The 27,962-nt window shown below is 40.5% G+C and overlaps 2 protein-coding genes across 4 annotated transcripts in view; both read left to right on the forward strand.

The window, feature by feature from the left end:
* rasa3 (RAS p21 protein activator 3) overlaps positions 1–9,251 on the forward strand; it is a 41,635-nt gene extending 32,384 nt beyond the window's left edge. The window contains exons 19-25 of one of the 2 annotated variants that reach the window (XM_004543333.5): positions 533–592; positions 4,262–4,368; positions 5,367–5,449; positions 5,576–5,784; positions 5,875–5,978; positions 6,073–6,256; positions 6,388–9,251. In XM_004543333.5, coding sequence (XP_004543390.1) covers positions 533–592; positions 4,262–4,368; positions 5,367–5,449; positions 5,576–5,784; positions 5,875–5,978; positions 6,073–6,256; positions 6,388–6,463 — 823 coding nt within the window. In that variant the 3' untranslated portion in view covers positions 6,464–9,251. The remainder of the gene's footprint in view (positions 1–532; positions 593–4,261; positions 4,369–5,366; positions 5,450–5,575; positions 5,785–5,874; positions 5,979–6,072; positions 6,257–6,387) is intronic. The other variant, XM_004543334.5, reaches the window with a different exon arrangement.
* Positions 9,252–9,966: 715 nt separating this feature from the next.
* pros1 (protein S) lies at positions 9,967–27,733 on the forward strand. 2 transcript variants are annotated; one of them, XM_004543335.6, is made up of 14 exons: positions 9,970–10,308; positions 10,836–10,993; positions 11,591–11,615; positions 11,703–11,786; positions 11,869–11,991; positions 12,125–12,250; positions 15,248–15,376; positions 15,454–15,694; positions 18,317–18,503; positions 18,673–18,837; positions 19,006–19,174; positions 25,875–26,011; positions 26,081–26,309; positions 26,731–27,733. In XM_004543335.6, the coding sequence occupies exons 1-14, from the start codon at positions 10,230–10,232 to the stop codon at positions 26,916–26,918; spliced, it is 2,040 nt and encodes a 679-aa protein (XP_004543392.2). In that variant the 5' UTR covers positions 9,970–10,229; the 3' UTR covers positions 26,919–27,733. The 2 variants fall into 2 exon arrangements, with proteins under 2 accessions (XP_076739871.1, XP_004543392.2); XM_076883756.1 differs by having other exon boundaries at positions 9,967–10,308; positions 25,875–26,309.
* Positions 27,734–27,962: the final 229 nt, after the last annotated feature.

The following is a 27,962-nucleotide window of genomic DNA, read 5'->3' on the forward strand; positions in this document are numbered from 1 at the left end:
AGCATCTCTAAACACACAATACATCAAACATTGATCTGACCATCTTCTGATGACTGCTGGAGGCTGCTGCCCATATTTGACCATGTAATGAAGCTCAAATCATCATTAGTTTCTTTAACATGACAATGGGTTCACTGTATTAAACTATATTAAAATGCCCTCCACCCTCCCTGGATCTCAATCCGTCTTTGGGGTGTGGTGGAATGTGAGATCACATCATGGGTGTGCAGCCGATAAGTCTGATCCCCCATTTCCCGTCTTTATGCAAAACTAACCTAATCTGACTGTAAGACTAGACCTTTGCGTTACAGTGAAGCAGATTCAGCCTTTACATACCTGACTCCTTAAAGTAAACATTTCCGGAAAAGCTCCATCTGAGGTAGTAAACAGATTCTTTTGTGCTGACACGTTGGCTGTTCTGATGTTTCTAATGAGGCATTAAAGAGGAGGAGAGTTTCCATTTGACATTAGTTGTGCCAGCAATTCACTCACCAGCATCCCCACCCTCTTTTGTTTCTGCAACTGTGCGTAGGAGTGTAAAACTCACTATAAAGAGGGTTGATGGGAAGGGGTCAAAAGGCACGAAGGGCAGGTAAGAGATTCTCTATATAAAGGCTTTGCCCCTTGAGACCCCCCTACTGTTTGTGCACTGTGTCCCCACCTAAATCAGTCCGGGTATTTTTTTTTCTCCCACCAACATCATGCGCTGTGGTAGATGCTGCTGCACTTTACTTTATATCTGACCTGTATACAAGTGGTCTGTCTTGTTGTACTATCTGAAACTCTTATTATCTGCTCTGGATTTTAATCTTTCTGCATTTACATGGCAGTAGACCGACAAATACACTGGCTGTAATGGTATAAAGTAAAGTGTACACATTTAAGCCTGCTTACTTAGGAAGTGTAACCAGTGTTGATGGCCATAATTTGTTGTTCCTCCAAATGCCAGACATGCTTAGTGTGACCGCAGGGGTGGGTTACTGCAGTGATTGTTAACCAAGGGTACAGTATGTCACGAGAGGGTGTATTTTATTAAAGTTAAAACACAAACAAAACAAAAATTATATTTTATATTTCATTTAGTTAAAAGTTTATAGTAAAATAGTAAAAAATAATTCAAAGTAATTGTCAAAAGGGGAAATAGCTAGCTAAAATAATTGCAAAAAGTATAAATTGGCAAATGCTATCCGGTTGTTCAGTGATGACGCGATGAATCCTACTTCCGGGCCTAAAGTAGTCTGCGTTTAATATGGCTTTTGTGTTGTTAACATGTTTAATGTTATGTATTTTCTTCTATTTAATCTCAAAAAGCTCCTAAAACAGTCAGTGATCACTGTTGACCTCCCTCAGCTTTTATTACCGCTAATCATTTATTTAAGCTCAGTTTTTAAAACCTTAGGATGTAACTACAGCCCAGCCCATGCAGCAGTATATGAATGACTAACCTCGTATTGTGGATGGATTATCTCAGTTGTTCTCCTGGCTGAAGTTTGGTCCTTTTACAGCATCCTGCCATGCGATTACATTTGTTCCTGACCACCGAGAACACTCACGTTAACTTTTATCGAGTGGAAAAAAGTTAGCTTGTTTATATTATGCTAACATAGCTGTGTCGCTAGCGGTCACGTAGCACATCATTATATACCAGCTAGCCCAACTTCAGTTGGGCTAGCTGTTTAGTTTTCTGTCTTCATTTATGTTGGAAGTGATAGCAGAGCTGTACGTTTTAATTTGTTTCCAAAACCCCGCAGTCAGGACATGCTATATTGTATTTAGAAGCTAGCGAGCTAACTCCCTGCTAACTTCTAACTCCGTTAAATGTCATAAATTCCGTTTTCATGGATGCCTGGATGTTAAACTCAATTGTTACACCTGGTAGAGCAGAACGCTGATCATTTTATTAAAGATGAAAGACTTTAGACAGTTTTTCAACTCTCAGTAATGCCATAGTGATCGATTGATATATGGACCTGCAGCGGAGTTTAGGTCCAGACACGGCTAGTGACGTCAGACTGAACAACCGGATACTGCTATAAAATGATGAAACTTTGGATATGACAAAATTAAGATTAAGCAATTTTATTTATTAGCTATACATATGCATTTACAGTTAAAATAGCAAGCTACAACTGAGTAAGACTCTGACTTAACATTACAGATAAAAAGGCAAAGTTTCCAATTAAACATGAAAAACTGTTAAAATTGGTCACTAAATATAATCAATAGCTGTTGAATGGAGTGAGCTAAAATATGACTAAAAAGGTAGTCAAGTCAGTCGTTAAAAATGTGGTTAGCAATTTAAATTGTTAGCTAAAAATTTGATTTATAGTGAAGTTAGCTCAATAAAAGTTAGTTGTCAGCTAATTATATGGTTAAACAAGCACAGCTTCTAGTCAAACACTGGTCACTAAACACAATACGTAGCTGGTAAATAGAGTCATAGCTAAATCTATAACTAAAAGGTTGGGAATGATTCGTTTAAAAAAAAAAGGTTAGCAGTTAAAATCGTTAGCGAAAACTATGGCTTTACAGTTAAAATGCCTCAGTTTAAGTTAAACGCTAGCTAACAATATGAAGTTACCACAGTTTATGGTTAAGCATGCTAAACAGTTAAACTAAAGGTCAATTGTTAGCTAAATGGTACAGATTAACAAGCACAGCTTTTGGTAAACACTGGTACTAAACTAAATAGCTGTTAAATAGAATCATGGTTAAATTTTGACTAAAATGATTCATGATGAAAGTGTTAATTAAAACCGGATTTAAAATTGCAATAACTTTATAAAATTAGCTCAATAAAAATTAATTGTTAGCTAATGGTATGGATAAACATGAAACAAAAAGATAATATTGGTCACTAAACATAATGAACAGCTATTAAATTGGGTGTTAGCTTAAATTATGACCAAATGGTTAGAAATTATTAACTAAAAATATGGTTAGTTGTTGAAATTGTTAACTAAAAGTATGAATTTACAGTCAAAATAGCTAAATATAACTTAATTGTTTGCTAACAGTGCAAATAAGTAAACACAGTTTGTTGTTAAACACAACAAACAGCTAAAATTCATTACTAGACATAGTGACCAATAACTGGTAAATGTATTAGCTGACTGATAAATGGCAAGTAAATAGTAAAGACTGACTTAAAATTTGAGTTGTTGATGACAAAGGGGTTTTGACTCCACCTGACAGACATGTCAGGTGGACTACTGTGTGAGCATTTCTTGGATCACATATCTGCCCCCATCCTGACCCTTTATGTCCTTACTCTAGAGTCTAGACTGTGACCATATCGCTACTAAACACAACTGAGTTTCCAACACAGCTTGCAGCAGGTGTGAGACCAGCATGTTCTTCACTCTGTAGTAAAGAGTTCAAATTGTGTTGTGGGAAAGTGTTGGTGCTTTTGTATTTCACATGACCTTTGGCCCCTAAAACGCAAAAATGAAAACCTTCTGCTGTTTACTATCCTTAAAAGGAGCATACCAGTGGTTTTACATGTTTTAACAATGAATTGTGTCTTTCACAAAACATTAGAAACATTTTAATACAATGATTTCAAGCAACAGGCAACCACTGGTTCCTTTAATTGAATGTGAATGTCAGTTTATAGAAATCAGAATACATCCTTGAAGATATCTAATCCATTATATTGGATATTTACATCATATTGATGGCATTAAGGCGCAAAAGAGAGTGACATGTAAACACAGTTTTACAAAACTTTAAAAAATACAATAACTTTTAAACAACTAAGAAATTGATTGGCTTATTCCCTAAAAAATGAGTGCTGATGATGTCATGCATCATTTTTCTTGCATTTCATCTCTAGCATGTATATTTTCATAATGAAATGGAATAAAGAGAAATCAGTGGTTATATGGAAGGCTGGAAATAAATCACTAGAATCCTGTTTTAGTCAGTGATTTATGCACAATTTGTTGGTGCTGGGGTAAAATATGCAAAAACACTGGTACCTTTACCTGCTGACCCATCTCATTTTTTGACTCATAGGCTCATGATCTATGAGAGCTGTACTGTACTTAAAAAAAAAAAAAAACATGTACAGCAGCAGTTAATTCAAATAACTGCCAGCATGTAACTGGAATGATTAATAGAGGACTGCAGCCGATCCCTTTTAAGCGAATAAAATGGCATTTACAAATAGCTTTTCGTCTTACACATTTAGGTAGCACACTTTCCGGCGTGAAGAAATAAAAATGCTCATCTCGTATTTTTCTTTCCCATTTTTGTACAGGTTCATGATAAAGAGAGCCCAGGGGAGAAACCGGTTTGGAATGAAAAACTTCAAGAAGAGATGGTTTCGTCTCACCAACCACGAATTCACCTACCACAGAACGAAAGGTGCGCTCTTGTGATCTGCTCGTGATCCCAGTAACGTTGTTTACTCACCTGATTGTGTATCATCAGGATGGTGGGGACATGGGACAAAATCTGCATACTCATCATCCAACATATGTGGAGGATATTAGGTTACTGAACACACATACATGAGCAGTTTTCAAATTCCTTAAGCAGAGGGCTATACTACTTAGAAAAATGGGAATCACAATGGTGGTTATCAACTTCCTTTGTTAAACCATATGACTTCCTATGAGTGCATCCTGCTGATAAAAGTCTATAAAGGCCATAAAAATAGAGATAGAGATTTGGAAATATAGCTTAAAATTATCTTCTGGGAGCTGCTCAAACATCATCCTACCTAATAATAATAATAATGGATTGCATTTATATAGTGCTTTTCGGAACCCCTCAAAGCGCTTTACAATACCACTATTCATTCACTCTCACATTCATACCTAGACAACATCTTGACATGGCCTGGCAGGCTGAACTCATTTCATGAACTGATGTGGAATAAACCAGCTGTGCTTTCTAATATCATCTTTTGTATTAGATCTTCCACATATGTAGATCTCTTTCTGATTTTTAAATGGTTACGTAATGAAGAAAGGTGAAATATCATCCTACAAAGAGAAGTCACAAGCTTATAATTGATGTTAAAACTGATCTCAACAATCTGCATGGGTGTAAAGTGTAACAAATTAAACATCTTAGAAATGGTAGCCAATTGTCTCTTTTAACTGTTAGATTAAAAACTTACGATATGAGTAAAACAATTTTTTTTCTTTAAAAAAAAAAAGTCCATATGAAAATACTACAACTCCTTATCACGACAATTTGCCACAAAGCAGAAAGCCTAACAAGAAAAGAAGCTGGACGGAACAGGTCAAATAAAATGTGTATTTACACCATACTACGCATCTCAATGACAGTCATAACAATCCAGTTTGTTATTACCTCAACAGTTCCATGTCTGATGTTGTTCCTGTTCCCACCAGGTGAGGGAGCTCTTTGCAGCATTCCCATAGAGAACATTCTGGCTGTAGAGCGGCTGGAGGAGGAGTCTTTCAAAATGAAAAATGTAAGGAACCCCCTGTGAGCCCTTGTGAAATATTTGAGGGTTTGAGCATTTGGGCCCAAATCTCTCCTACAAGTGTTTACTTTCTTACCTAACTTGCACTCTTTTCTTCCCACACTCCTCCTTCAGATGTTCCAGGTCATTCAGCCAGAGCGGGCGCTCTACATCCAGGCCAATAACTGCGTAGAGGCGCGCGACTGGATCGACATCCTGACCAAAGTCAGCCAGTGCAACCGCAAACGCCTGAGCACCTACCACCCCTCAGCCTACCTCAACGGCCACTGGCTGTGCTGCAAGCTCTCAGCAGACACGGCTCCCGGGTGTACGCCCTGCACCGGGTACATAAAGTTGCTAACATCTGCGCAGCTTCACATTCCTGTGCTTTGTTTCCGCTCTCTCTCATTCCATGCACGCTTCGTTTTTTTCAGCGGCCTCCCGGCAAACATCCAGCTGGATGTAGATGGTGACAGAGAGACCGAGAGGATTTACTCTCTGTTCAGCACATACATGACCAAACTGATCAAGATGCAAGGTTAAATGCCAAGCGCATGTTTTTTTTTTTTTTTCAAACTTCCCACATTTGTGTTTTTTCACATTTCCGTCTCTCATTCCGTTTCCCGCTGCAGAGGCCTGCGGCAGTAAGTCGGTATATGACGGCCCCGAGCAGGAGGAGTACTCCACCTTCGTCATAGACGACCCCCAGGAGACCTACAAAACCCTGAAGCAGATCATTTCAGCCGTGCAGACGCTGGAACAGCAGCACACCAAGTACAAACGCGACAAGTTCAAGAAGACAAAGATAGGCAGCCAGTACGTGCACTGCTTGTGTTGTATTAGGAGGTTAAGTTATAGATGAATGCATTTATTGTATCTTTAACAAAGTGGAGGCACTAGTTCAGAACACTGCAGTCACATATTTTTTCCCTTTTCTTTGTCCTCAGAGAGCATCCGATTGGAGACAAGAGTTTCCAGTGCTACATCCGCCAGCAGTCTGAGAGCTCCACCTACTCCATCTAGCCACAGCCCTGGATCCGGTTTCTGTGATGGACAAAACCAGCATATTTTTCTCTACTGCAGAAAAATCCACTGAAACTGAGCTCTGTGTCTGGTATTGAGTTTTGAAGCATTTCCCTTGTCTAAAATAACTTCCTTAAGACGCTTGTGGAAGCAAAGCAACCTTTCACCCCGATCTGATCCTGTTTTGAGAAAATGACAACTTTACGACTCGTTGCCAAACTCCAAGAGCCGCGTATATGGACCTACCTGCAGTTTCTCAAAGTGCATCGCTACACATTCGGACAAACAGACCTCACTTTTAGAAGAGAGAGAGGAGAAAAAAGAGGAGCACTTGTGGAGGAAAGGAGGGATATGAGTGAAGAGGTAACCGTCTCCTTTACATGACGTGACGAGAGAACAAAGGTTTTCACTGGACAGTTCTGACAGTGACCAGCACGCACTTTAATCGCCTCCAAATCTTCGGACGAACAAGCCTCACAGCACAGTTTTCAGAAAGCGACTTTTACCTCTTTGATTTGTGTGCGGTTATTTTAAATGTTGTTGAAATTGTTACCTTTCATATGCCGTCTGACGGACGAAGCTCCAGACGAGAAGGAATGACTGCAGCTTATCCCCTCTGCGGGTGATGTTATACTTGTGTACCTTTCACTTTCAAGCTTCTCCCCCCAGCGTCTTCGGGATACAAGTTCAGGGAGAGCCACAAAAAAACAAACAAAGGGATCGTCGGGCCCATTCACAGTCCAAGTGACTTCATTTAAGCTACCGAAAATCTCTCCACACACAGTTTTAGCCCACATTTTAAACCCTTTTAAAAGAGTTTTCCACGTTTTGTTTTTAAAGCTTTGGTCTGTCATTTGGTCGTCATGTAACCAGTACCCAGGTTGGCATTTCCCCCTCCCCTTGCCCGCACAGGTTATGCTTTAAATTACATCATTCAAAACCAGTTTCTTTAGATGCAGAAAATGTGCACGTGACAGAACAAGTCCTTTTACAGGTACAGCTGTACAGTGTAGTGGACTACTGTATGTTATACTGATACAAACAGAAAGGGAGACAGAATATTAGAGAACGCTGAGTACAGTGTAGTCCAGTACAAAACTGGCTTTAATAACTACAGCAGAGCAACTGTTTTGTGTCATAAGACACAATTTTCATCACTCACTGTCCATTTATGGTGGATAAATATAATTAATGTCAGAAAAGCAGCTTTAATGATGAAATGGAAAGACACTTTTCCCCGACACACAGTGTGGGCTAAGGCCCCACAGCTTGACATTAACTCAGAGGCCTGTTTCACTCCTGTGTAAGCAGGAAAATAAGTAAAAGCCAGTCTACCCCCTTCAGCTATCACAAATGAGATCATTAACAGGGATGTTTTATTTTCAGATACACTTCTAATTATTACACAAACTAACATTTTAACCTGTCTTAGTTTGTAATTGTGAAATGGATAGAGTGTGACTGATTGTGTTGCCCCGCTGGTTACCTAATAATAATGTGGTTCTTTTGTTTCTGTGAGTTAGCCTCCCACTCCCTCCATACCTTGTCGTTTGAACTCTTATTTATATGCATTCCACTGAAAAGCTACCTGCTGTGAAGCGCCTCACCATCTATTGAAGGTACAGGATTTATTGTTGCTAGCCAGCTGTGTTGTGTTGTCCCACGCTTTCGCAAAGGCGGACGCATTTTTTGTCTTTCACTCCGACAGTGCATGTGAAGTGTAGACAGCAGCCTCTGCAAGCGACTACAAACCACGACTTTTGTATTTTCCGAATCCAAGTATGTGCTTATGTAGCCTCGCGGGTGTTCGCCCCCATGGTCACAGGATCCCAAACAGTGCCAGTTATCACTTTTCTAAAGTTCATTTTTGAAATATATATATAAATATATTAAAAAAATAAATAACTGTACTGTTTGTAAAACAGCTGAGCAACTAATCCAATTATATGTTTTTGTTTTTTGGGTGGGTCAAATAAGGACAACAATTTGACTCAACAATTTGACTCTGTTTTCTATCTTGTCATACGGAAATTTTGCTGTGTATCTGAGCTGGATGAGGTGTGTGTGTGTCTGTTATGTGGGTGAGTGCTTGTTTTTGTCAGTGTGGACACATGTGACTGACATGATGGGTTGTGTTGCCAATTGATCAAACAGTGTTACAGGTCAGGAAAGGCAGATCACTGCCTGTAATTATACTGAAGACACTGTTACTTCACTCTTGGCCTGACGTAGCGTATCCCCTCTTTCCTCTCATATACAATCACTGTTTCTTTTCAAGAAGATTTTGCCAATCTATTCTCCCCAGATGTCTTATGAACAGTAAAAAAATATTAAGAGAGCAGCCTGGGTTTAATCTCTTTCAGGTTTTCCTCCCCCTACAGGTTACTAACTCTCCTCAGGTTTATGAAACTCATATTTATTATAACTTTCATTCAAACCTTCCCAGAATTCCCAGCGAAGTTGGTGTGGGTATGACTCCTCCAACCCCGATACCCATAAAAGGAATGAATTATGCAATAACGGTGTTTCAGCATGCAATAATATTAACAAGCCCTCGATAAGCCTGTCAAGTGATCACAAATTAACAATGCACATCTGCTGATGTTTTGCAGTCAGATGCCTCTTCAGATAAACACATATTATAAAAGGGAGAACAGTGTATTTTGTACAAATATTTTAAAAGTATTAAAATAAGCCTGTTATTTGTGTACATAAAACAATTGAATGAATGGTGAAAATGTGATGTGTTTTCCCCCGAGTAACCAAATGAAACAATTATTAATGCAAATCTGGTGTCTGTGTCATTTATTACTTATCAGTAAAGTCTACTGTACAAACTCACATTAGCAGATTTATATTGTTTTGTTAGAATTGCCCTGCCTAAGTATGCCAATCTTGTAGCATCTCACTGATAAAGACGTTATTGCTATCATTATTAGCACTCAGAGCACATTACACTCCAAAAAAGGCCCACCTTAAACACGAAGTAGGAATCTTTCACCTGATGCCATAACAGATAATTTAAATGTTACACGTGAAATTATAAAGTGAGGTAAGTGGCAATGTGAAACCTAATATACAGCTTTTTAAAAAAAAATCTACTACATATTATAATCTACAAAATTATAATCTATCATAATCTAGTGAAATAATATAATAATAAGTAAAAAAACATTTATAGTAGTTTAGCAGTGCCATCTTTTCTTGGATGCTTAGCAACGGCGAGACATTTGCGCCATTTTTTTCTCGTCTTTTTTGGCGTGACGTTTGTGTGTGTGTGTGTGTGCGCGCGGTGATAATTTGGACTTTAAGAATAATTAAAAGTATTATAACTATTCCTGATACTAGAGCAGCCTGTTCAGCACAGAGTTTTGTGGTTATTTACCTACACAGTGTGTCCCGGGCCTCCTTTAGTAAACCTATTTTCTGCATGAGTTCAGCCTGAGCCGAGCCGCACGCGCACGCTCGGGGGAAAAAATAACGGCACAGAGCGCGTGAGCGTGCGTGCAGCGTTCCCTAGCTGCCTCCCCTCTCCTCACGCTCCACACACACACACACACACACACACACACACACACACACACACACACACACACACACATAACCCCTCCGTGTCCCGCTCTGCTGGCAGCTGCCTGTGCTCCCCCCATCTCACCCGACGAAAAACACTTTCGGGAAGAATAAAGTTTTTTCCCTAACGGACCTGCCGCTCAGCCAGTCTCTACTCGCATCCAAACCGTGGCCTAGCAGGAGGAACGGCTCGACTATGTGGAGAAAGAAGAGGGCTCTTGGGGAACCCCTGGCTTGTCTCGTGTTACTGGTGACGCTGGTCGATGCTTATCGGTGTAAGTACGCTTGAGGTTTTGCGGTTTTACGTGTTGAGCTGGATTGTAGTGTTTAGTCAGAATGTCCCAGTTTGAAGAGAGCAGTTCACAGACTGGATGAGACCAGCTGGGAACCGTTTCAGGACTTCAATATTTTTGTAATCACTTTTAGCATATGTGAGGGTCACATGGCTCCGTTGTTCACCATGAAACAATGCTTGGAAAACAACGTGAAGTGCTTGTTACAGCAACTAGGGGTCATTTCTGAGAAATGGCGGTTTCGCAATAACACTCCCTACCTCTTTTCGGGCCAATTCATCTAAATGAAATTAAGCTGCCCTCTGCCATTTAGGCAGAAGCCTCGGGAGAGCTGTCATGACAGAGGAGGCTTTAATTCCTACGGGCATCAGTCATTTCTTTTTATTGTAATGTTGTTACAGGTGTTTATATTAACCAGCAATAGGTTTGTTGGACTCAAAACAGAGCTCACAGTTAAAAGATGTGCTACATGCATGCGCTGTACACATAAGTGTTTGTGTCTCCCATAGTCTTGAGCCAGAGCACAGCCTCGCAGTTCCTGAGCAGGCACAGGAGGGCCAACTCAATGTTTGAGGAGAGCAAGAAGGGCAACCTGGAAAGGGAGTGCATCGAGGAGCTGTGCAACAAGGAGGAGGCCAGGGAGATCTTTGAGAACCAACCGGAGACGGTGAGAGCTGACAGGGAAGAGCAGTAAAAGTTAAGAAAAACTCAATAGAATAGGAGAAGATTAAATAGAATAACATACTATACAGCAAGAACGAGATACTATATACAATAGAATAAAGTACCAACAAAATAGAATAAAATACTGTACAAAATAGAAAGAAAAAGCTCAGTTATAGTAGGGAAAAAAAGATCTGTACTGCAAGTATTTACTGCTTCTTCATCTTCAGCTCCTTTTAGGGGGCACCACAGAGGATCATGTACCTCTATCTCACCCTATCCCTAGCATCCTCCCCTGTCACATCAACCCTCCTTCACTGCATCCATAAATCCTCTCTGTGTTTTTAATCCTGTCCTGCAGCTCCCTAGTCATTATTTTTTTTTGCCAAAATATCCACCATACCTTCTCTGCAGATGTCCAAACCATCTCAGCCTTATCTCTTGCTCTGATTTTGTCTCTTAATGTCTCCGTCTCATCTGTTTGGGCTCTTGCTGTAAAATAGTAAAAGCTAAAGATGCAGCTGCATTTTCTCCTTTCTGTCCTTATCAGTAAATACCAAACTATCAACAGCCTTTTTTTTTCCTTTTTTCTTTTTTGCAGGAATACTTTTACCCTAAATATGTTGGTAAGTCTGCTAAATGAATCACATTTCTTAATATTTTTGTCTATTTTGAACTGTTTGTCTCAAATAAACGCTCATTTTTTTCTGCAGCGTGTCTGGGTTCACACCGTGTCGGCATAAATAGCCAGCACTCAGATGCCGGCATCCCCTCTAACCTACGTGCCTGTGTGAAAGGTGAGCTTAAACCTCAAACTAAGCTTTTTATATGCCTGTTACACTTCTCTGTAGCTGTCAAATGCTGTGTTTCCAAAACCAGAGATCAGTAATCAGTGCACGCCGTTTCCATGCTACAAGGAGGGTTCAGAGCGCTGCGAGGACGGCATGGCTGCCTTCACATGTGTGTGCAAGCAGGGCTGGAAGGGGCTGCGCTGTGAGGAAGGTGAGTTCTCATTTAGTCTTTTGGCATTTTAAACATTTTTCATCATTTTTTACCAAAATACATCCAGCAATCATTCATTCCTAATCTATGGAACCTGCTGCTGTTATTTTTGTGCGGCGTATCGATTGGGCAGACGTCGATGAGTGTTCAGATCCTGAACTTCATGCCGGATGTAATCAAATATGTCAGAATATCCCAGGTAGCTTCCATTGCATGTGTGAAGAAGGCTACATACTCACCGACAACATCAACTGCATGGGTAAGACTCTACTGGATGGTCATTTTAATAATAATTAGGCTTAACTGATTTTCCTTATATACACTTGTTTGTGTCACGTGTGTGCCAGCTCTGTTTTTTACGGTCCCTCTGTTGGAGACACGTCACCAGCAGAGTTTTACATGGCAGCTGAGCATACAGGATATAATTCTAATTACTTTCTTTTTTATTTATTCATATGGATGCATTGCAAAACAAATTTAAAAAAAAGATCAGCTCCTCCAGCTGTTACCCTCTGGGGCCACACCACTTGTTTTTTGCAAAGCTGACCTGAGGTGACTCCTTATGTAAGAGGAAGGGGAAAGCTTTTAACATCTGAAAAGATGGTTCATCCTGATTGTTGTAAACACACCAGCAGGCTCGTAGCTCAGAGCTGTAAAAACATGCTTAAACTGTCCGTGCTTATCGTTGCCTGATTTCTCTGCATCTTGTTTTGGTGTGTGTGGGCAATCTAGTCACTGTTAGTCTTTCAGGCTGACCACTGCATGTTGAGTTCAAAGTCTTCACAAACATGTACTGAGTCAGACTGATAAATTTGCCCTCTTTATTTATTTATTTTTTGATGGACTGTTAGATAACACAGCCTGTCAGTAGAAATCAGTTATTATAACCTATTATTTAGGGATTCAAGATATTTTATTAAAATCAATCTGCCAGTTACGATAACTAGAAATTATTTACTTATATGCATTAAATTTTTGATAATTTTTGGATTCCATTTTTCCGGAGATGCCAAAAGAATCTTTGAGCTCCCCAGAGAGAAATCTTATCACCACTGTGATAAGATTTCCCATACTTGAGCACAGTCTACGTTTTTGTTTAGAAAATGTTTATATTCCTGTAAAATAGTGTCACAGGGGTCACTGTCTACCCTTTCTGAGAAACCATGATGAGATTTTCAGACTGTCTTTAATTTGCATTAATACTCAATAGTCGTTGTAGCAAATATAGAATAAATAAGTATGTAATGGAAGTGTGCATGTGGAAGTGTATTGTTAACCTCCCAAAGTAACCAGTACGTCTGTGAAAGCAGCTTTTGTGCGCATACAGCTATGTGAAAATGGAAGTTTTCAAAGGACTCTGTGCAGTTTTATGAAAACTCTGTAAAAGCAGACGTTTGGCACAATGTGACCAAATTCAACCCAAGTTCAGACCGTGCAACGCTCAGAGAAACTGACCCCACTGCTGGAACAGCTACATCAAGGCGAGGTTGCAGACTCCGATGGCATCAATCCCAGGATCCTGATGCACTGTGCTGTCTGGCTGTCTGGCATCCTGCAGCATCTCTTCACCTCTTCAAAAGGTTCTAGTGCCGTGGAAGAAAGACGCCATGTGTAGTACTAGTACCAATGAAAGCTGCTCCATCAGGGCTTAACAACATCAGACCATGTACCTTGATGTCACATGTTATGAAAATGCTGGAGAACTGGTTCTGGCCCGGCTTAGCTCTCAAGTGAAATATGCGTTTGAGCCTTTTCAGTTTGTTTACCAGCCTCATATGGAGGATGTTGTTATTTACCTGCTGTAGCATGCTCACTTCCACTGGCATTGGGAGAATCATGTTGTTTGATATTTCCAGTTTCTTTAATACCATTTAACCATCTCTCCTGAGTCAGACACTTTTTAGGATGAGTGTCACATCATCTACTGTCTGTCACATGAGGGAGGCATGATCCAGAGTGCATTATTCAACAGAACCCCCCCCCTTCCTAAAAATCAGAGTCTTATTTAATGCTGGAAACCTGACAGAGAAAAACAGCTAACTAACTAACTGGATTGAGACTTAGACAAAATATACACACTGAGGATAATGAGGAAACGTGGCACAGATGACGCTGATCAGGGATAATGAGAAAAGAGAAGCAAAATTTAGCATATTCTCTCATCCCATGTACATTATCAAAATAAAACAGAAAATAACTAATGCTGAGACCAGGACTAAGATATATACATTTGACACAAAGACAGAAGATAGGAAACAGAGACACGACTGGAAAGACAGAATAGGAAAACTAAAAGGTGATTAATAAACTTATCAACTAATGTAAAAACTGAAATACAAAATAATCGAAATACAAAACCAGAAAACAGCAACTAGCCCAGAACCTGTGTCAAAGACCCAGGGACCTTGACACTGTCTCCTGGATTGCTGACTATCTCTCAGAGAGTGTTCAGTTTGCATTGGCAGAGAGCACTCTGTTTCAGGATCAAAAAAAATATTCACAAGGCTGGAGTGATCATTGGCCAGAATTTACTGTATACTATTTTTATTCTTTATGCTATCTATCTATCATGTTTGGAGAAAACCAAACACAGCATATCAGCACAAACACCTCACACCATCTGTCAAGCACGGTTGTGGAGGGGAGATGATTTGGGCACCTGGCAGACGTTAAGTCTGCTCTGAACTCCTCTGTGTACCAAAGTAATCTGGAGTTAAATGTGGGACTGTTTGGTTCAAATTGGGTCATGCAACAGGGAAATGATCCCAAGCAGAGCAGCAAATCAACAACAGCATGTTTTTTTTTTTTAAAAAGACTCAAGGTGCTGCCATGGCCCAGTCAAAGTGCAGACTTCAACCTAACTAAATGCTGCTGCGGGACCTTAAGAGAAAAGCTCACAAACCTGAATGAACTGAGGCAATGATGTAAAGAAGAGATGGTCCAAATTCCTTCACAGCAATGTGAGAAACTGATAAACACAGAAAACAATTACTACAAGTTATTTCTACTAAACGACTGCACAGAGACCTACGAAATCCTTCTTTTTCACCTGTCTGTATCTCTGCTTGCACTACAGTAAGGCAATTCATTAAAGTGTGTTTTTCATTTGAAACATTAAAAGAAATCAGATTGTCTTTTATGTGTATTAATTGTACTTCATCCGAGTAGCAAAAATGACACTTTACTTCCTTATTCTGAAGTTCAGATTCCAACCACTCTGTTTGCTCATCGTCACTTTTCCCATCACACCTTCCAGATGTCAATGAATGCCTGCTATACCGCAGCATCTGTGGAAGGCAAGCTGAATGTGTCAACATACCAGGCACTTACGACTGCAGATGTCCTGTGGGATATAAATATAACTTCACCTCCAGGACATGTGATGGTAAGCTTTCAAATTTATCACCCAGACGCAGAATCAAGGGTCACTGCTAATAAAGTCTTCCCAACCTGTCATTGCAGACATGAACGAGTGTGAGATGAACGTGTGCAAGGGGGTTTGTATAAACACTCAGGGCAGCTATTTGTGCTACTGCGATGGTCGCCAGGGTTTGCATCTGGCACAGGATAGGCAGAACTGCAAGAGGATCCCCGTGTGTCTCAACCTGCTTGAGGAAAAACACCCTGAGATGCTTTACTTGGGAGAGCAGTTCGCAGGCCTTCCTGTCATCTACCTGCGCTTCCGCCTGCCGGAGAACACAAAGTAGGTGTTTGTCACACACACAGAAACACACACACGTATTAATGTAGAGGACCAAGAGTCACAATACATGTAGTGCAAAGATGTTACTTTTTTATGCTAAAGGTTTTCACTGTTGTCTCAGCCCTGAATCAACAGGGTCTCATAGCCAGTGATGGAAATAACGGCGTTACAAGTAACAGCGTTACTTTTTTTTAGTAACGAGTAATCTAACTACTTACTATTTCTGTCGTTACAACGCCGTTAGCGTTACTAACAAGAAAATGCGGTTACTATTTTTCAACAAACAGACGGTTGAAGCTGTGTTCAGCTTACTGCATCTTATATCAGTTGCACGGAAGTAGCTGCCTACATAAGTAATCTGGACGCTACAGCTTTAAGCAGCTGCGCACGCTCCCGCGCGGGGCAATCGCTTTCTAGCAGTGATTGCCGCAACACCTGGAGCTAGGGGGCAAAACAATCGCATGAGTGCTGGTGTTTGACTGAGGAAGAATAAAGTAGTCGTGGTTAGATGACACTTAAGATGACAAACCAACAAGGTGATATATACCAGTTTTTAAATTGTGCGTAAAACCAGAGTCATGATAAGCAATATATACGCTGTGTTTTTTCCTAAATAGTTTCGTCACGTTTACTGTCTAAGGACAGTGCTAGCAAGCACTCTCTGCTTATGACCAAAAAAACAAACAAAACAAAAAACACCCCTTTTGTGTTGGTGGAAAAATGCACCATGTCGACCAATCAAATATGATATGGCAACATGACATTTGGTTGTTTAGGAAGGGGGGAAGTTTTAGGAGTGACGGCGAGAGAGAGAGAGAGAGAGGGAGAGAGAAAGACAGCAGCGAGAGAGCGAGTTTTGAGATGTGAGAGATTTAGCGTGACGTTTAGCGTGTTTGGGGTGTGTAGTTCATGTGTTGTCTTGTGTAGTTAGTGTGTAGTGTTGTGGATAGTTTTGTGTTGTGTGTCAGAACAATGAGGCGACTGCTGTCTCCAGGTAGAAAACAGGAGGAGTGGTACACCTCCTGCTGTCAGACCTGCAGGTATCAGGCTGTGATGTTCTCCTTTATAGTGGGCAGAAATGTTTGGAGTGGCACAAATAATTTGTGTGGCATCTTATTGAATGCAGAACACCTGATTGTTATTTAAATAGTTTGAAATGGTTATTAAAAAAGGGGGTAAAAGGTAAATGGTGCATATGATTTTAAAATTGACAAAAATTAAATTTGCATTTAAAGTTATGAAATAAGATTAAACATGTTTGTGGTTGTTACAGTAAAAAATATAACTCCTTCTACTCGGATTTTATGTTTTTTGTCTGATTTTAGATCAGTTGTGTTAATACAGTATGTCAAAATGAAAACATAACTGTAAATTCAGCCATGTGAGGTTGTGCTGAAAAGGATGATACCAAACAAGGCAAGTAAATAGTTTTCAAAGGTGAAATGTAGAGGTAAAATCAAAAGTGTTTAAAAATGGCCAGTTATACCCTGGACCCCAGAGGGATAAACATTTTTTTTAAAAGTAACGCAATAGTTACTTTTCAAGTAATGAATTACTTTTAGAATCTTGTAACTCAGTTACGAACTCAGTGCGATCGCACAAACTGTGTATAAAGAGCGGTAGTACTGATTGGTGAGTGACGTTTAATTGCAGAGACAGCTTTGGTGCAGCGATTCAGAAGATTATTGACAAAACAGTCAAGTACATGGACAAAAGCCTCTCTCTTGTTTCAAGGTTTTTGACCCTTCCACTCTTCCCTACCCCAGAGAAGAGCTGGCAAATTATGGGGCTGAAGAGGTGTATTATCTTGTCACACATTTTGCCTTTTTGCTAGATGAGGAAGAGAAAGAGAAAATTCTACAAGAATGGATGGATCTAAAAATGTGGCTTGCAGAACACCGGGGTAGCAAGGTAGATTGCTTGTGCAGAGATCTCCTCTCTTTCAGATTCAGAATCTGACACAGACACAGTTCTTACAAGTTCACAGAAAGTTCTGTTCAATTAGAACAAAATATTTTAGTTGATTATTGTAATTATTATACAGTAGTTGTAATTTGTTTTAACAATTTTTTTGATTGATGTTTTGTTTCCTTTACAATATTATACATTAAAAATAATCTCTTTTTTTTTATTCGGGCTACTTAAATTTATTTTGGGCTACCAAAAACTGAAGAGTTCCTGCCCGAAGGGCTACCAGGCATTGTGAAATTTTGCGAGCCCTGCACACCATCTGAAAATCAAGTTACAGGGTTGCTACTTTGTTGAGATCCATTGTGCACTGCAGATGCACAAGGTTTGCGGTCCTACCTGGACTTTAGTGGAGGGATCTAAAAGTGGTTAAAACAATACACTGCTGCCCAAGAAGACAACTTGGAAAAGAACATTTGTGAAATTTAGGTGGTATGTTTTTTTTGTGGGGAGGGGGTCATGGTACATGGCCATAATTCAAAGAGACAGGTAATTCTGGAAATTGTGCACAATGCTGCCCTTACTTTTTTTTGCAGTGGTAACAAGTAATAAGGCACAGCTAGGGTCTTACATGTTATTCATCACTACCTGCAGGTTAATGAGAAGGGCCGTATTCTAGTTACTGTGTAAATTTACCTGTCTTCCTCCTGGTAGGTTTGCAGCCGAGTTTGACTTGCGTACTTTTGACCCAGAGGGAGTTGTTCTGTATGCTGAGTCTTCTGAAGGCTCGTGGTTCATGGTGGGACTCAGGGGCGGTCGCATTGAAGTCCAGTTCAAAAACCAGCACACATCTAAGGTTACCAGCGGAGGAAAAGCAATCAATGATGGACAATGGCATGTGGTGAGAAAGTCTGTCACTTTGTTATCATATAGTGAACATAAATCCTTAAGACTAAATTGACGAACTAAAATGATGAGAAGTTTATTACGCTGTGGTAACATGTAGTGTGCAAAGTACATGATAACAGTGACGTGCTGTATTATGATTTAGTGTTACGTGTGACACACAGATCTCTGTGGATGAGCTGGAGAGCAGCATCAGTGTGAAGATCAGCAGGGAAGCTGTGATGAGCATTAACAGCCCCGAGAGTCTCTTCACATCAGTCAATGGCAAGCTGGAGACCAAAGTTTACATCGCTGGCCTGCCTAACCGCACCGACAATGTCATCAAGCCTGTAAGCTGTTCATTCCAAGGCATTCACACATAACTAACCTTCCCAGGAGACAAGATACAGCAGGGAGGGGATTTTAGTGTTAACTAAACCTGTGTGAATTTAAATTTGTTGGCTGAGACATTGTGTTAAAGAGCAGAAGTTCACGCTACTGCACTGTTTGTTTATCAGATCAACCCCAGGCTGGATGGCTGCATCCGGGGTTGGAACTTGATGAATCAGGGGGCGTCTGGGGTAAAGGAGGTCATCCAGCAGAAGACAAGTAAACACTGTTTCGTGCATGTAGAACGAGGATCTTTCTTCACCGGGGAGGGACTAGCACACTTCAACATAGACTACAGTGAGTAAGTTATGTTACACTTTATTAATCCCTCAGGGAACATTTGGCGTCTGCATTTGGTCTACACCAACAGCTTAAAGGCATTACAGCAGCAGCTCTTAAATTTAGTTTTTGTGCAGTTCCCTGGTTTAAAGTCTTTAAGAGGGGAATTAATGCAGTGGGTTGAGAACTCTGAATTAACACAGGAACATAGTGAGTGTAAAATACCACACAGCTAGTCCTGTTAGGTTTGTGCAAAGACCTGCTGATACAGCTGATATAGATCTAAACTTATCATATGATGCATTAAAGGAAGACCTGTGATCTTTTATGAGCCGTGAGAGACATTTTGCTGGCATGTTTTGGGTCCACTTTTCTCATCAAAGGCAAGGATGACCTCAATTCACTATAAAGTTTTTAATTCAATTCAATTTTATTTATATAGCGCCAAATCACAACAAAAGTGGCCTCAAGGCGCTTCATAGGTTTTATGAAGTTTCATAGGTTTTATGTTTTAGCCCTTACTATCATCTTACGATAAGATCTTTTTCATGTGATTGGAGTGGTCTGTTAAAATCAACCCTCTGGAGAAGTCTAAAGATAACAGTCCACTGGGGGGCTCCCTTGACAACTGCATACTGTTATCTTCTGCTAAAAGCGGATTCAAAGGGATGTGATCAGTTTGAGGAATCTGATGGAAAAGGGAAAACATCAGTTAGAGGCTGGTGAAGGGTAAACATTGTGTACTGTTAATGAGAGCTTACTCATCACACTTTTTACTGAAGAAGCGGGCGATGTACAGCAGGTAGGCAGCTGGGAATTTAGGAGAGGCGGATGAGACGAGGAGGAAAGGGGTAGGCAGCTGGTAAGCAATAATCCGGGTAAGTAATCCTGCAGACAGGTTGAACATTGACGTGTTGGTCCGGAGAGAGGAATGCTGGCTGGCACTGTTCTCCTGGTGCATAAACAGTTATGCAGTCTTGAGAGACGAGACTCTGCAGTGATGAAGATCACTAATAATGTCAAAATATTAATCAGAACATTGTCGTAATGGGCTTTTTACCAAAGAGGCTGAAACAATGATCAGGCAGGAAACAGTTGCCATGCTACTCCTTAGATACACCAGCTTGATAAAGTAAACTGTCCCCAGGTGCACATGGAAACCCCGAGCACCAAAGCCACCCTTATCCATCCAACTGTTCCTAAAGAAATAGACAAAAAATAAAAAACAGGCTTTTGGACTAACAGACTTTTTCCAGATACCTTTAGAAGTTTTTTCATTTGCATCTATCAGCAGCAGGAATTCTAAAGAGACATACTGTACATCCCAGTGATACCCACAACAGTAACATAAAGTATGCTGTGTGTCTGTTGTGTGTCTCAGAGAGCACCAATGTTGGAGAGGTAAAGTGCACCTGAGGTTACTCTTTCTGTTCTCGAAATAACGTAGCATTACAAGGAACTATTTTTTCGATGTCGTTGCTTGCTCTGGTGTACTGCACCTCCCAGACCTCCCATATCCAAGAGCTTGACTAGCAAACCTTTTTTGCTGCGTTACCAGCATATGCCAGTGTGTGGCCACCCTGGATAGGTCACCTGTTCATTGCATTATCATGTTACGTCCCCAGCCTACAGGTAACCTGGACATAACATGAGACACAGTTCATGAATCCTGATGCATGGCCCTGAATCATAACAATTATTGTTATTATTATCTTGATGTTGTTTGGTTGACTTCTGCCTGGTTACTTTAGGTTTACCCTACACAACACGACACACCTGCTGACACACTGATTAGCATGCCTCGTTAAGTTAATTATGGTCTTTGCTTAATTTCGCTAACAATTCGGTAAATCCTGAGAGGAGAGACAAATCCCTTTAAGGTTGGTCCTTCCCAACATCTGGTGTGAATATCTGCCAAATCAAACATGTGGAGTTACTTCTTGTGAAGAAAGGAGCGACTGAAAGTAGATCCTTCTTAATTTTTTCTTCAAGTTGTGTCTCTACCATTTTTCGTGATTAATCTTGAGCTGGATCATGACAATACAGAACTATAAAAAAGCTTATTTGATACAGAAACTCCCATTGCTACATATAGAAGGAACAAGGGGCTCCGGAACTGAATGATCTGCTTGTGAAAATCATGTGACGGCCATATACATTGGCCAGATCTTAGACTTTTACCCAGCACGTCATTAGAAAGCCATACTAACACTGGATAAGGCCTTCTTCTCAAAACAGCTTCATTTGATGGTGTTATAGATCCCACAAGCTGTTCCACTAATTTGAGACACTGCTCCATGTTGATTTCATCACACATCATTTTTGCAGATTGTTCAGCTGCACGTTAATGCTGCCAATCTTCTGTTCTGCCATATCCCAGAGGTTTCCTGGTTAGATCAGGTGACTGCAGAGGTCACTGCAGTACACTGAATTCACAGTCATGTTCATTAAATAATAATAATAATAATAATAATAATAATAATTAGGGCTGAACGATATATCGCATTTGCGATAATATCGCGACATGATCAAGTGCAATTTTCTAACCGCAAAGGCTGCGATTATACTGCGATTATATTATACAATTCATGGGCTGCATCCTCCTGAGGCCGCATTTGTAGACCGATTACGTCACAGCGACGCGCCGAAGGCTGTCCAAATTACTACCATATCCCAGAATTCATAGCGCGGCCCAGCCAAACTCCAGTTTCCAGCAATGGCGGCCGCTACTAAGTTTTAAAATTACTCATACTAATCTTTCTGGGTCACAAAATAAACTTTTAACATATTTTCAGGCGAGAAAGTAGCTGTGTAAACATCAAATATCTGCTCGGTTTATCAAGATATCCCATATTTGCAAAAGTGCTTCGACGTTTTCAGAGGCGTCTGCTACCCACCAGCTCGACAGCTAGCCGGGAGCTCGAGGGTTACTGATGCGGCCGAGAGCGGCACAACTCCCGGCACATCATTTTCAGATCACCGCGGAGTTTCGCTGCTCGGGTTAAACGTAATATATAAGTCACTTAGACAACCTAAAAATGTTATTGTTGGGCTTTTTTCAGTGTTTTGTTTGTTCGTGAGTAAATCGGTTTGGCTGAGATTAAAGTTATTAGATTAGATGAAATAAAACTTTATTAATCCCCCGGGTGGGTTCCTCCTTGGTTTTCACACAGCTGACTAAACGTCAAACAGAAAACTTATTAAACAGAAGTATGAGACAGTCGAGAATTTACACCAGTGTCTGGTTATATTTTAGATAGCAAGAAGCAGACGGCCGAGTTTATTAAACTCCACCGAGACAGCGGTGACGCTAATCAGAACTAGCCTTCTGATTCAGAAGGCTAGACCGTCCAATTTCACGCCTTTAAACTTTAAAGGCGTGTTTGTGTGTGTGTTTATACAATTGCTATTATGTTTGCACTTTATGTGTAATGTTACTGACTGCAGAGATCAGTAAGATGTGTGTATTTTTTATTTATTAGTTTTATTTATTTAATATTATTTTTTAATTGAATGACTGTCTAGTAGTTCACAGATGTCGAAAAACTGAGTGTGGTAAAGCCACTGATTTTTTTTATGTATATTTCTGCAATCTGCACATTGTACTGACTTTCATTTTAATGTTTACACCAGGGTTCCTTGTCAGCACTTTATGCTCAGATGTTTGTAAGCTAAAAATAAACTATTGTGTATGTTCAAATATACTGTTGTGATTGAAGAAGTTAAATAAAAATGTCAGTCATCAATTCATGCATCACCTCATGTCATCATAACAGAGGTCTGTCTTCCAGGAAAGAACAGTTTAAAATTAATGTAATATAGTATTGGCCATACTATATGATGTATTGCTTGTCTTTGTTTAATAATACAGAAGACAAATACCTTAAAAAATAATCGCATATCGCATCGCAATCGCAATATTGGGGCAAAAAATCGCAATTAGATTATTTTCCATAATCGTTCAGCCCTAATAATAATAATAAATTTTATTTATGAGCGCCTTTCAAGTCACCCAAGGACACTTTACAATAGAATAAAACACTTAGTAAAACAATGGGAGAATAAGAACAATAAAATACAAGCACAAGATAAAATGAACAAACAGTGGATTCACAGTGAATATGCAGATTTGAACAGATGAGTTTTGAGTTGGGATTTAAACTGGGGGAGAGAACCAATATTTCTTATTTCAGGGGGCAGAGAGTTCCACAGCCTGGGAGCAGAGCAGCTGAAAGCTCTGCTTCCCATGGTGGTGAGGCGGAAGGAAGGTACAGTAAGCTGGATAGAAGAAGAAGAACGAAGTGAACGGGCAGAACAAGTGGTGGTTAACAGGTCAGAAAGGTGAGAAGGAGCTAGGTTATGAATGGCCTTGAAGGTGAGCAGAAGAAGTTTGAAAATTATCCGGAATTTCACAGGGAGCCAGTGAAGTTCCTGAAGAACAGGGGTGATGTGCTGGTAGGAGGGGGTTCTGGTGATAATGCGAGCAGCAGAGTTCTGAACCAGTTGAAGCTTATGGAGGGATTTTTGGGGGAGACCATGCAGAAGAGAATTGCAATAGTCAATAACAAGACTGTGTACAAGAATGGACGTAGACTGGGTGGAAAGAGAAGGAAGGAATCTGTTAATGTTACGTAGATGGAAGTAGGCAGAACGGGTGAGATTATTGATGTGAGATTTATAGGAAAGTGAACTGTCTAGGATGACACCAAGGCTCTTAACCTGAGGAGAAGGGAAAACTGTGGAGTTATCGATGGTGAGTGAGAAATGGTTTGCCTTCAAAAGGTTGGATTTGGTGCCAATAAGGAGGATCTCAGTTTTATCCTCATTGAGCTTTAGAAAATTAGAGGTAAACCAGGATTTTAACTCGGATAGACATTCTGTAAGGGAAGAAGGTGGGAGGGAGGAATCAGGTTTGCAAGAGAGATATAACTGGGTGTCATCAGCAAAACAGTGAAACTGAAGATCAAATTTGCGGAAGATGGTACCTAGAGGGAGGATGTATATTATAAAGAGAAGAGGGCCTAAAACTGAGCCTTGGGGTACACTAGAGGTGACGGGGAATAGACGAGAGCGGAATGATCTTAGTTGAATAAACTGGGAGCGGTCGAGGAGATATGATTGAAACCAGACGAGGGGTGTGTCAGAGATGCCGAGAGAGGAAAGTCTGCTTAGAAGGACAGAGTGAGAAATGGTGTCAAAGGCTGAGCTCAGATCTAAAAGGACGAGAATGGTGAGAAGACCAGAGTCAGCTCCGATTAGAAGATCGTTAGTGACTTTAAGTAGAGCAGTTTCGGTACTGTGACATGAGCAAAAACCAGATTGAAATCTCTCGTAGATGTTATTATTAACCAGGTGTAAATGAAGTTGAGCTGCAACCACTTTTTCGAGTATCTTAGAAATGAAGGGTAGATTGGAAATCGGACGGAGGTTGTTAAAGTTGTTAGGATCTAAAGAAGGTTTTTTCAGTATAGGAGTGACTAGAGCAGTCTTCAATAAGGAGGGAACGATACCGGTGGTGAGAGAAGAGTGAATGATGGCAGAAATGAGTGGGAGTAAAGAAGAGAGGCAGGATTTCACAAGCCCCGTGGGCATGGGGTCAAGATGACATGTGGCAGGCTTTGATTTACATATTAACTCGGAAATATCAGATAAATCAGGAAGATGAAAAGTGGAAAACGGCTCAAAAAGGAGAAGAGGTTCTGGAGAGGGCGTAGACACAACATTTGATCTGAGTTGCTGGTGGATGTTATTGATTTTCGTAGTCCAGAACAGCATCAAGGAGTTGCATGTTTCAGAGGAATAGAAGTGCGGTGGTAAAGCGTTGGGGGGTTGAATTAGCTTGTTGAAAACTGAAAACAGAGTCCTTGCATTACCCTCATAAGAACTGATAATACCAGAGTAGAAGCTTTGTTTGGCATGGTAATGGAGTCTTTATACTGAAGTACGTGGTATTTATAGATTTCTGAATCAACAGTTAAACCAGATTTCTTATATTTACGCTCTAGCTGCCGAGCTTTGGCCTTCAGAGCTCGGAGGTCAGAGGTAAACCAGGGAGCAGAGCGAGCGAGCGAAGGAAACAGAGTGGGTTTTTACAGGAGCCAGAGAATCAAGGACAGTGCGTAGACAATTATTATAATATAACAACAAATCATCAGGAGTAGAATAGAAGTCCGGAGTCTGAACATTGTCCAAACTGGTAGTGAGAATGTCCATATCAATGTTCTTGATGTTGCGGAACGAGATGAGACGGGTTGGCTTGGTAGAAGAGCAGCACAGAGTGAGGTTAAATGAAAGGAGGAAGTGGTCAGTTATGGGGATTTCAGTAGCAGAAAGATTCGAGGGAGTAAGACCAGAACAGCAGACCAAGTCCAGGGTGTGTCCTTTAGAGTGAGTGGGAACCTCTCTGACTTTTGATCTGTGAGATGATGCTGGAAACAAATCACTGGGGACATTATAACTAACAGCCGTTGGATATTTAGATCCATGACTGAATGACTGATGGTCAAAGGCCAAAGTTGCTGCATTGCTGACATGTATAGGCTGGTCGTGTCTGTGTTCCACATTATAACAGAACCCTCTATGAGTTTACAACCATGTAATTTTGAGAATGATATAACAGACCTGTGGGAAGTTATTTTGTTAAAAGTTTGTAGAGAATCCTAAATTTATAACCTGACAAAAGGAATAAATGTTTCTTGGCATGCATGTGTGTAACCAGGTGATTCTGGAAGCTGGAAAATGGATATAAAGATGAACATTCGTCCATCCACCAGCACAGGTGTCCTCTTTGCTGTTGTCTACAACAACACAGTCCCCCTGTCAGTGGCTGTTCTACCAAAGGGAAAAGATGCTGCTGTAAGTTTGGTCACATTTTGGCTGAAAATAAGCACCTGTCTATCATCCTTAAACCAATGTGCTCTCCAGAACTTGCAGGTGTTCCTGCACGATGCCTCGGTGGCCACGTTGGACACTGTGATGCTGTGTTACCCTGATCGGCTGATGGTGCAGCTGAACGTGACTCCCACAGAAATCCTGATCTCAGCTGACTCCTCCAGTGTGACTTACATGGAGTCCAGTGCCCTGCAGAAGGAGCTGGAACTCCTCAACAGCACCATGCAAAACCCTGTCAGCACATACATTGGTGGAATACCTGGTTAGTAATTATGAAGGAATTTAAGCATAAGCATTTGATGTGTGATCAAAATGAATAAAGGGTTTTGAGATTTTCATGCAGGTTATCCTCTTGAATGTGTTGCCTTTCCTGCTGGATCTGTGAGCCTTGTGTGAACAGTGGTGCTTTGAGCTGCTAATGCTAATATCCACATGTTGCCATAGTCACAGTGACAATGGTGACGGCATGCTGAAGCTTAGCAGGAGGTGTTTATTGTTTTTCATGTTTCATGATTAGCACTAAGCAGAGCTGAGAATGAAAGGAATCAGAAAACCTTTAACTAGATGACTGCACTAGATTAAAAGCACCAAAACAAGGACCCATTCATATTGAAAGTAACATGAACAACGATACTTGGTGTCATAACAACCCATCAAACAGTTACTGTGTTTCTCTCCTTCAGAAGACATCCCTTTGCCTACCACCCCTGTGACGGCCTTTTACTACGGCTGCATGGAGATCAGTATCAACAGCCAGCAGCTGGACTTCGACGAAGCTCTCAGCAAACATAACAGCATCAAGTCCCACTCGTGTCCTCCTATCACTACCGTGCTTGATGACCTGGAGGTGGCACACATGTACAGAAAGTGACCCAATTTAAAAAACCACATTGCATTAAAAAGCCCTAAAATTAGGCAGTCCCACAGGGGAAACTTCTTGGGATATTTTGGAAAGAGAATCTAGAGAGGAGGAGAAGAAGAGACGGAGGCAGAGAGTGATTTTAAGCTTTTCATCCCTACAGTGTTCTTGTTTGTACCCTGACCTATTTTGTTCTGGTATTGCTTTAGTGAGTCACAACAAAGGCTGGCTTACCAGGGAGGTAGCCGGAAGCTGGATGACATAGGTGTAGCAGTTTTTGTCTGCATTAAGTTGTTTTCCAGGAAAGTGGAAACAAAAAGGAGCTGAGCTCTGCAGCGTGCATGCCATGAGTTGAGCAACAGATGGTTATGTTTGTGTAGAAAAATAAACAAATGGTCACTGCTGACCAGGCTGTGAGACCACCTGCATCTTTGTCCCTGCTGCTGCTGAAACATGGTACTCTCTCTAAATTGTTTAAAAACAAGTAGTTGAAATTAATGTTTGTGGCAGGAGAAACCACAGAGGAGATATCTGAGCCTTCAGGTGTTCCTATCAAATTCTGTTTCATCTCCTTTGTTTAAATCACCATCTGGAGCATTTCCGAAGCCCTGCTTCAATTTACCACTGTTGTCATCAGAGGTGTACACCTGTCATAATTACAGCATTTATTGTTCTCCTGTTTATTTCCTCATCTTAAGGGTTCTCCTGGTTGTCATTTGTTTCCACTTTGTATATAAAACATGCCATCTTTAATATATAACTTACATGTAGTTGTTTGCTGTTGTGTTTGATGTTTGTTTTAATAAAACTGTATCAAAGCAACCTTATTATTGGATTCCAGCCCTGCTTTGTTTTGGTCTCTCGCCACTGCACAAAACAAGGTCAGAGACTGGGAACAGATTCAGAATTTAGTTTCATGATTCAAAATGTGTCATGATTATATCAGTGTCTTACTTGGTGAGTTTTCTCATGTTCAGCAGAAAAACCTTAAACTCATACTTCCCAGCACTGCATCTGTCCAAGTACTTGGTGACACAACAAACTCATAAATCTGCC

This window comes from Maylandia zebra, linkage group LG1, assembly GCF_041146795.1.
Source record: "Maylandia zebra isolate NMK-2024a linkage group LG1, Mzebra_GT3a, whole genome shotgun sequence".
In the NCBI taxonomy this organism is placed as follows: Eukaryota; Metazoa; Chordata; class Actinopteri; order Cichliformes; family Cichlidae; genus Maylandia; species Maylandia zebra.